Source organism: Eleginops maclovinus, chromosome 10 (assembly GCF_036324505.1).
Source record: "Eleginops maclovinus isolate JMC-PN-2008 ecotype Puerto Natales chromosome 10, JC_Emac_rtc_rv5, whole genome shotgun sequence".
In the NCBI taxonomy this organism is placed as follows: Eukaryota; Metazoa; Chordata; class Actinopteri; order Perciformes; family Eleginopidae; genus Eleginops; species Eleginops maclovinus.
The window spans coordinates 16,305,352-16,315,813 of NC_086358.1; the positions used below are offsets into that span (position 1 = coordinate 16,305,352).

The window sequence follows — 10,462 nt, forward strand, 5'->3', positions numbered from 1 at the left end:
TTATTTATAGTCGTCTTAATTATCCATGGCCATGGGTCAAGTTGTGGACTTCCAAACTCTAATGGTATTATTTAATTAAGCAGATGGTCCTAAAACAATACGACAACAAACACAAGTGGACAGTTTCCCACTATGAAGCCTTCTTCAATAATGAATGTTTTCTTGGTCATGGCCTTCCTGTTCTCAGCCACTCTATGAGTCAGAACTCAAAGGCGGTGGGTTTACATTGCAATTCTGCAAAGCTGTCATCACAACACAAGAACTGTTTTGTTGCTAACATCGCAGCACGTCATTCACCTTCTCATAAACAGTGATACAATGTTACTTTGTTCCTAAATTAACCACAAATCTGAAATGCAACTTTGTTTGCTTTATCTATAAAAGTCTATGAACATATTTTATTTGGAATCAGCATCCTGATACTACACTTTGATGAATCTTAAACTCAGCTGTTTGAGGATAAGCTTGTTTGTGTGGATTATAAATATATATATTTTTTCATCCTTGATGTTCCACACAGTTTTTGAGAGGTTCCAAAGAAAGATTCTCATCACACACCAGTTGTGGTGTCCCATATAACAAACAGGTTGTATCACATCATCAAATCAGCTAATTATAACACACACACACACACACACACACACACACACACACACACACACACACACACACACACACACACACACACACACACACACACACACACACACACACACACACACAGGAAACTGGGCTAGTCGGCAGGAGACATCTACTCAAGGGCGACACACAGTCAGCTATCTCCTCACTGTCTAAATGCTACACATCCTCCTCTTGTCTCATCTGTTCCTCTGCTTTGTCCTCCCTAACACTCCTACTCTTGTCTAAGTTGTAGCTGAGCGATTCCTCACGAGGTCAGCGCTCAAACACTGACTGAGTTTGCTGAGGAATGTCCCGCAATGGTTTCTTACTGCTGACTTTACTTTATTTTACCTCTGAGCTGCAGAGATTAGCCTAAGCTTAACCACATAAGTCTTTAAATGTGTCCTTTTATAAAATAGAAATTGTACAATCATTATACAACATTCAACGTTATCCTGACGTCAAAGCTGCAGTGACAAACAGTGGCTCAGTAAATTCTAAATGGCACAGCAAATCAATGTTGTTCTGAGGCTGGATGTGAATCTGATAAATCAGACCTGACTAATGGAGCCGCTGGGTCAATATGTGCCGGTTATGTTTGGCCAGCTGCAACACTGAATAAAACTACTCTAGCACTGCAAGAGACAGGATTTAAAGTCCCTGAAAATGACAAGCATGAATTGATATATAACATTCAATAATTATTTTTGCAAAGGAAACGGTCAACTTTTGAAAAGCATCTTAAATTAAGAAGAGTTCAACACTCAAAACTCCGCTCCATCAGTCACCAAATAATACACAAAATATTATCAGAATTAAAGTACTTATATCAAGAATATTGCCACATTTATCCAACAATATCAAAAGCAGTGTCCAGCAGTGGCTCAGTAAGTAGGGGCTTGGACTGGGAATCGTAGGGTCGCCGGTTCAAGTCCCTGAACAGACTTGAAATATGGAAAGTGGACTGCTACTTGGAGAGGTCCCAGTTCACCTCCTGGCCCTGCTGTGGTGCCCTTGAGCAAGGCACCGGACACCTCCAATCCCCCCTCCCCATTGCTCCCCGGGCGCTGCACGATAGCTGCCCACTGCTCCTAGTACTAGGATGGGTTAAATGCAGAGGACTAATTTCACTGTGTGTGCTCTGCTGTGTGCATGTATGTGACAATAAAGAGGGTTTCATCCTCCGGTTCTATCTATCTTCTATCTAAGCAAGTTTTTCCTACATACAGTAAGTTTCAAGAATCCGAAAATCCCAACGGATTGTGGACAGTTCTCTGTTGAAACTAAAGAAAGTCTTACACAGTTGTCAGCTTGTCCCATTTATGTCAAAGCATAGACAACATAGGAAAGCCCTGAGAAGGAAGAAAGGGAGACAAATCTGGAGATATATTTTTATATAAACTATAAAGTCTGATATTAAGAGTTGTTGTGTGCTGTGTAAGATTTTTGCCAGGAATATTTTCTTCCCATTTGTGAAAACAGGTGAAAAAATGTCAGGATTGTTTGTTCTAAACAGGACTAAAAATCGATAAACTTTCAACACAATGCAAATGTTGTTTTTGAACTACATTTTTTAAAGGGTAGCAACTGAATCAAGCATCTGAAGGACCAGTACAAGTAAGAGGCTTTGGCAGAGTGAAAGTGAGTCAACCGTGCAGGCGAGGCTAAAGCAGTCACTATTACATTTCTGGGAGCAAAATACAGAAACAAGTTACCGTTGGACACTGAATCACAGGTATTGATATCAGTTTGAATGTAAGTGGTACCCAAACCTTTTTTGTCCAAGCAATAAATATATATTAAATGTGATGTATTTGATTAGAAATTATTTTTTTTGATTTTAGAATTTTTAATTTAAATTTGTGTTTGGGATTTGTGTCATATCCCTGTGTATTTTTCCTCTTCTCTGTTGCTGCATAAACACTTGAATTTCCCCACAGGGATTAATAAAGGTACATCTTATCTTATCTAATTTTATTTTAATCTGTGCTGCTTTACGATTTAGAACAATGGGTAGTGGTGCTCTTCAGCCATGTGCGGCTCGAATGAGAGTTACATCTTTCACCAATTTTTACAAATGAGGAAGAAAAAGATTAGAAAATGATATCAAACTCAGAAAATGGATTGCCATGCATACACGCAAATGAGTAACACTGCTTTATGTGTTGCACTAACAAACCTTTACAAACTAACATTAGCAAAGCACCTGGCCAAGAGCTCAGATCAGCATCAAATTGGTCTCCAGTGTGTTGTTGGAATGGTAGAACTGTACTGAAGTAGGCTCAGACATGTAAAGTATAACCTGTGTTTCGTATTTAAACAAGTTTAATTTTCACCTCTAGCGTGCTGATTTGCTATGTGATCCTTTTATACACCCTAATGCCTCATTAAGTGTGAAAGCATGTTGTCACACTCTCTCCATGACAACCTGCGCAATAACTGCCTCAGTATTCTCTACTTAGGAAACCCAAAAAACATAGCCTCCATTATGCTGATTTATGAGGCATTCAAAGAAAATACAGGACCTTTAACACCTGCTTTTATCATCTATGCTCAGTGACAGAATATGAAACAATTGTAAATTCAAGAATACGGGGTTCAAACTGACAGTTGGAAGACAATGTGTTGAGTTGAGCAGACAGAAATGGGACATATTTTGAGTCGCTGAAAGATGCACTTTGAATTCCTAAATGAGCTGACTATCCCGAAAGGACGGATCAATGGAATTATCAAGTGAACAGAAACAAGCTGCGTTTGCAGCCATGGCTGAATAATCGTTGCTAAATCTGTGTCCTCATTCCTCTCCCTGCCCTACTGTCTCACGCAGTGGAAGTCTGTGTCTGTTTTGCATGTAATGTTATTTCAATGTAACACATGTAATCGTGTTAAAACTAATTTCAGGATCAATACATTTATTTATTAAGCAAAAGCTTGGAGTGGTTATGAATTGGTACCATTATACACTTTAATAAGCATTCACATGCAAGGTTATATAGGGGTGCAGAATGAGCAAGAGATGCTTAACATTGTATTATTAATAAAATGCAAATAAGCTTTACTGGCAAACATGGAGGGAATCTTGATACTGGTACCACATTGAATTTAAAAGGGTGTTGCTATATATCGGTATTGAAGTTAAACATTTAAATATTGATATCGAACAATGTATAAATTAGTGTAAATAAACCATTGCCTCTTAAATATTAGTTTTTCTTTTTGTTCAGGCTGTTTGTTGTGTCCCTTCCCAATCGGCCCAAAACATATTCATGTTGATTTGTTTCCATATTCACTGTCTTTACAGATTAATGGCATGAAGCGTTTTCATTTATAAGGTTTTTTTTCACCCTTTTGGTAAAAGTCAGATTCTGATCATACCAAGAATGACTTCTGGGCATTAAGTGTATATATTGTGTAATGATTGATTAGAATTCTGTCTGTGGCCGCTCTACCAATATTATCACTTAGCCCAGGGCTGTTCCTGGTGGGTTGTTTATCCATCATCCCAAAAGTGTTGTTCAAGGCTTGCTGCAGGCCAGTCCTTTTCACACCAAACTGGAAACATAATTTTTTATGGAGCTTGGGAAAGGGACTTGTGATCGTGATGAATCGCTATCTAAAGAAATGAAATGTCTTTTAATGGCGTAACAGTGCTAGGATAAGACACAGCATGAAGGTACTTTGTAGAGATGACACTAATGTTCAGTTAATTCTTAGTCCGACAAACAAACGTACAAAACCCTTAACCAGCTCTATGATTAGAACGGCTAACAAGAGAGTATTTGTTCTGTGGTTTTTCTTCCTGTCGCAGTCTGTAAATACAGTAAACAAATCAACAGATGCACATTTACAATTCCACCCACTGCCGCATTCCCTGTTGGGAAATATGCAAAGCGTTATGCAAAAGTGGGAAAGTGCTCCAAAACTTGGCTGTGCCTAAAGCGTTTGAACACTGGCACAAACAGAACTGCGTAGATTTCTGTTGATTCGATATTGATTCTCCCAGTTATGAAAACACTGCAGTGGCATCACACACATCCATCACCACATGAATAAAGCATTGATGAAAGCTGCTCCCAAAGAAACCTATTGGCTTATATAACTCCCAAACACTGCCTATATATCCTAATGCAAATGTGTACATGAGAGAATGCACGCACACATTATCCGCCTCCCTCCGAATCCACACCTCTTCTGTTGTCCCTTTGAGAAGAGAAGAATAAAAGCATCGACAGTTTGAAGCATCCCTCACTTTGACATCCTCACACACAGGCGGGTGCATGTTTTGTATGCAGACAGAGTATCGTCTCCGTTTAGCAGAGGAGATTTGCTGTGCAGACTCAGCAGAAGATGTAGGGGCGACTGCATGAGGAGGGGGTGTGTGTGGGAGAAATGATCTACGTACATTTGGTGGGATGCAATGATGATGTTGCAAAAAAAAAGAACGCTGGGAATGTGTTCCGCACTAGGGAGTAGAAACAGTTTTAGATGCAGTTAAACTGCTGCAGAGTGACGCCTGCTTTTTTGAAGATGAAAGACTGCACATTCACTGCAGCTCCTCACATACTGAAGCAGAACAACCTGCAGCAGCTGGCACAGGACACATGCTGGTGTCACATTAATTCATTGCTGTGGTCATCCCACGACCCCACACACAAATCATTCCACTGCAAGAGGGACTGGATGGTACAATATGGATATGCACTCTAGGTTAAAAAAAAAAACATTTGCAAAACGACTTCCTGTATGCAAAACAAGAGATCAGATGCAATATTAGATAAGGAGATATCCTATGACCTCCACTCACTAACAGAGAGTCAACATCATTTTAACTAACAGACTGTGTTTCAAACTGGAACTGGATGTTAAAACATAGGCATAAATACTGTTTATTTATTCTGAATAGGAGAACATTTAGTATTTTTGCCACATAATGTTTTTATGGTTTCGGCCCTTCAGTTTGAATCATGGACAATTCCAAAGCTACAGCAAAGAATAAAAGAGATAGCTTAAAATACCTGTTATATGATGCATGATACATGTTATATTTCATTAGAGCACCTTCTACAGAAGGTCAAATATTACAGAGACATGTTTATTATATGGCCAAAATGATGTAGACATCTCTGACAGAACAGTTTAGGTGTACTTTTTTGCTTAAACAATTAACAACCTCCAGTTTAGAATTGTTAAGCCAATGTGGAAGGCCCTTAAAAGAGTAGGGCAATTCCTTTGGTTGCAAGAAGAAGTCTGACTGCATAGAAGTCGATGAAAAAAATCTCACCTAATGTATTACCTTACTAAACATGAATTAAAACACTGTATGGCCTCAATCACTAGTTTCAAGTCTTATTCAATACAGCTTGGTGTTAAAATATTGAATGATGATCACATTTAGAGTAAAAAGGAAGATATGGCAGGATGTGCTTTCGGGGCGTGGCTACCTTGTGATTGATGGGTTGCTAACAAGGTCTTGTCCTGTCTCAACTTTAACCCTTCAGGAAGGTTTTACTATTTTGGTCTTGGTAGGAGTTTGGTTTTCTCCTCCTTTTTTTTCTCCACTTTTCATTTCAAAAGACCAATCAACTGTAGCCCACAAACAAATGGGTGACATCACAATGACTAGGTCCACTTCTTCTAAACAGACAATTGGTCTACACCTATGTTCTACAACCCTAAGTCCCATCAAAATCATTCAAATGATATGTAAGTCAATCATGTGCTTCCAATGTTGTGGCTACTTTTCTGCTGTTCCACTTCCTGTTTTAACAAGACAATTCCACCATCCACATAGCAAGCAACATTAAGAAAATGTTTCCCAGTTTGGTGTGGAAGAACTTGACTGGTATGCACAGAGCTCTATCCTCAACTCCATCCAACACCTTTGAAACTAACATCAACACCGACTGTGTCAGACCTGATCACCCAAATCAAACATTGTCTCAATGGGTTTAAACCCCTAAATCTGGTGGAGAGACTGAAACCAGAACAGTGGAGGGAGGTTGTTCTAGCATTAGATGACATACTTACATACATAATGTACATGTGTCCACATACTTCCTAACAATCAATGTAGTATTTGTGGAAATACAAAATAATTGAAAATATAATTAAAAGGCTGACTGAAACTATTTCTGACTTTCACAGAGTACGGTTGAGGGATTCCCTATTGAGAAAACCAATTAGCTCTTGAGCAGGCATAATGAGAGTTTGGGTTCTACAGCGTTTTATGCTCACACTCATTGATTGACCTGCCTCAGTGGAAGGGAGCAGCATTTATCAGGGCTTTAATTGATTGCCATTCACCTTCAGGAGGGTTAGAAGGAAGCTGCTTCTGTAAGTATACTCACTGACAAAAAAAACCTCAAGCCTGTGTGTTTATCTTCCGCGCTAAAATCACAGACCAGCTATACCCCGCACTTCAGAGATGAGGACACAACAGGAATGCAGCTCATTATACATAATGTGGTCCGGCCACATATTGAACATTTCTGCATTCTCAGACTCAATACCGTCTCCCATTGTTTTTTTCTGAGTGTCACCACCAAGGCATGAGTTTAGCTTGTCACTGCATATGTTGTAATAAACAGGAGGCAGAAGGAAGTAATGAAGAATAAATTAAGTTACCGTAGTACGAGGAGTGCTGTTCTAGTATGACAATGATTTTGACAATGTAGCTTTGACTCGTCGTGGTAACGGCCAGAGAATAAACAAAGTACATTTATCTAACACAATATGTCAATATCATTTTTGTATAAGAATCATGAAAGCTTTTTGGTGAATAAAAATCAGGGAGAGTTATTTTCAATACAACCACAGCACACTGCAGCTAACCACTCAGCTAAAGAAAGTTACGACCAGTTCTAAATAATGTGGACGCCTCAATAATGTATCAGACACGTATGTGATAGTTGAATATGTCAAGGAATCACAAATCTTTGACGTAACTATGCTGCTTTTACAACCTACACTCCACTTTGATCTTAACCGATTTTGGACCTGACTATAGTACCACTGCTCCACTGATCTACAGGTGGCTGCGATGCACCAAAAAAACAGCATGCTGCTACATTTTTCAAGTGTTGTATTCAAATGGCAACATCCAGGTCAGGAAAGTGAAGCCACTGCACCCTTTTGTGTTACTTCTGTTTCCATTTGGTTTCAAGGTTTCAAGGTTTCAAGGTTTTATTGGTCATATGCACAGCAGATACAGCGTATATGTTGGCAATGAAAATCTTATGTCGCGTGCTCCTCCAACAACTCAACATGCATGGTGCAAAAGATAAATAAAGTAGTGCAAAAAGAGAGAAGAATATTTACAATATTAACAATAAAGATTTGAGGATGTGAAATATATACATATGTGGAATACATTGAGAGTATTTAAACACTTTACACTGTTGAATGAGGAGGTATGGACAGATGCATATATTATGTATAGCAGATGTATATGGCAGATATGTATAATATATAGATATGTGTACTATAAACAGATATGTATGGCAGATGTGTATAATATATATGTATGTGTGTACTATAAACAGTGGCTTTATACTAAAAGCTCAGGACATTGAGAGTAGCCTAGATCCACTTTTTGTCAATGGTGTTATGGTTTCATCAGGTAGAAAAATATGCATTTGGTGCCTTTGTTAAACCTCAAGGATATACACAATGTGTTTTGGTGAATAGAACAACATTTAAACTTCATTTTTCTGTTTTTTCCCAAGAAATCTTAAAAGATGGGGTGGGAAAAAACAAGGATAAAATGTGGGTGTGAATAGTATGTTGTACCTGCAAAGTGTGTTGTCACACATATGGAACAGGAGCATATACAATTAGGGATTATTACATTTTCTCACATTAGTTTTTGAAGACCTTTCCTTTTCACTTTCGGGCACTTATTATGAAGACATATCATTATTTTCATATAAGACAGTTGGATCTGGTTTGAAAAGTGTTCAAGTAACAGCCATGGGTTCTTAGGGGTTTGACGTCAGAGAGATGTGTCAAGTTTTTCTACACTAAACTGAAAGAAAACATTTAATCCTGGATTTGGCTTCATCACAGGGGCATTGTCATGTTGGAACAAAAAATAAGACAAACATGAACTGTTGGAAGTATACAAATTGCATGCCATCACACATTTCTGTTAATCAGGACTAAGAAGCTTAGGCCAAACCAAGTAAGTGTGGTGCCCAGGTGTTGGTCATATAGTATTTATATACTCTTTGTAACATTGTAGAGTTCTTTAAAAGGGCATCAAATCAAATCAAATAGTGATGTACAAGGTATTCTTAGCTGATTTTTAAGCATTTATGGTCAAAGGTGAAGATAAGTTGCACTTTTTATGAAATTGTAAACAGATCTGACCCCCCCCTCTATCATTTATCCTCCAGCAGACCATGCAGTGAGCCTAAAGCTGCAGTAAGCTCCAGTATAAAGGACCTCTTATGTATCTTTCCACAGTGGCATTGTGTACCTGGCACTGTGATAAGCTGGTTCTGAGGACATGCACATTTCCAACATATTCCAAATTCTTTGTTTGTATACACCGTTTGCCTTGTGTCCCTTTGCTGTAATTTGAAAGTTGACAGGTGCCAAGTGCAACACTCACCAGCACTGCACTGAAGCGTTGCTCCAGTTCTTCTTCAGGTGGCATTGGGAGTTTTTCAGATGGATTCTGGGAGCCTGCTGACCCTGGAGGGGCCGACACCGCCTTACTCTCTTTACCCTGGGGTACCTCCATGCTTCCTGCTGCATTTCCCATGATTGTAAATTTAATAGATCCAAGAGAATACAAATACAAAAAAATGTCTCCCAAAAAAAACCAAATAAACTCTGTATCTAGTTTTTCAAAGTTACGTGTGACGTTCTGTGTGGCCCGTGACCTTTCGTTATTTCCATGACCACAGTCTTTTGGTTCATCCTATAAAGTAGCACTCGTTACTGGTCCCTACTCTCAAACAAGGAGAAAGCAGAGGGATGAAATGCACCCCTGCCCCCGAATGAGATCCTGATGCATTATGAAACCCTAGACAGAGGGAAGGGGATATCCTGAGACTGACAGACAGAGTGACAGCTGAACGACTGAAAGAGAAGGGGAGGAGATAAAGTTCAAAGCCTGGAGGTCTGCATGCAGGACGAGGCTGCAATAAGAAGAAAAAAATATAGGATTAACCAAGAAAGGTATCACTTCCCCGCTGCACAGGTGGGGAGAAAACTCTGCAGGAAACTACTCCAAAAGCTGCAGTGCTCTCGGGTAATGAGTCTTAGTGCTTGCAGGAAGTCTGAGGAAGCCCCCCATCTGCTGTTGGATGCTGGGAGACTCTGGGACTTTGATCTCCACATCCAGAGGAAGAAAGAGGAACAGAGGGAAAGGCAGAGATCCAGCAGGCAGCCACTGTGTCTAACCGAAACAGAGATAGCGAGAGACGGACGGCAGCAGAGTCCTAACAGCAGAGAGCACAGCCAGAGCCAAGCACCCTGGGTCCTAAAGCCTACATGTACAGGAAGCAACATATTATCTCAATAGCTATCACTGTAAAAAAATAAAACTGTATTTGATTTCATCTATTGTATTGTACACTATTTATCCTTTTTAATCTTATTTTACGTTGGAATTTGAATATGTTCTATGTTTTATATAACTAAGTTGCATTGTTGGAGGAGCTTTAGATTTAAAGTTAAAGCCTTTGAATCTTGAATCATGCCACCTGATTTTCTTATTTTCTTACTTTGAAATCAAGAGGAAAGACAGAGATCATTCAGCATCTAAAAACATAGATAATGTTTGTGTATGAAACCCTGATACATCTTCTTCCTCTATTGTTGTCCAAAAAAGAAT

The 10,462-nt window shown here is 39.1% G+C and overlaps 1 protein-coding gene across 5 annotated transcripts in view; it reads right to left on the minus strand.

The window, feature by feature from the left end:
* LOC134871154 (formin-like protein 1) overlaps positions 1 to 10,014 on the minus strand; it is a 38,705-nt gene extending 28,691 nt beyond the window's left edge. For all 5 annotated transcript variants that reach the window (XM_063893783.1, XM_063893780.1, XM_063893782.1 and 2 more), the window contains exon 1: positions 9,233 to 10,014. In XM_063893783.1, the coding sequence (XP_063749853.1) occupies positions 9,233 to 9,385 (153 nt within the window). In that variant the 5' untranslated portion in view covers positions 9,386 to 10,014. The remainder of the gene's footprint in view (positions 1 to 9,232) is intronic.
* Between the last annotated feature and the right edge of the window lie 448 nt (positions 10,015 to 10,462).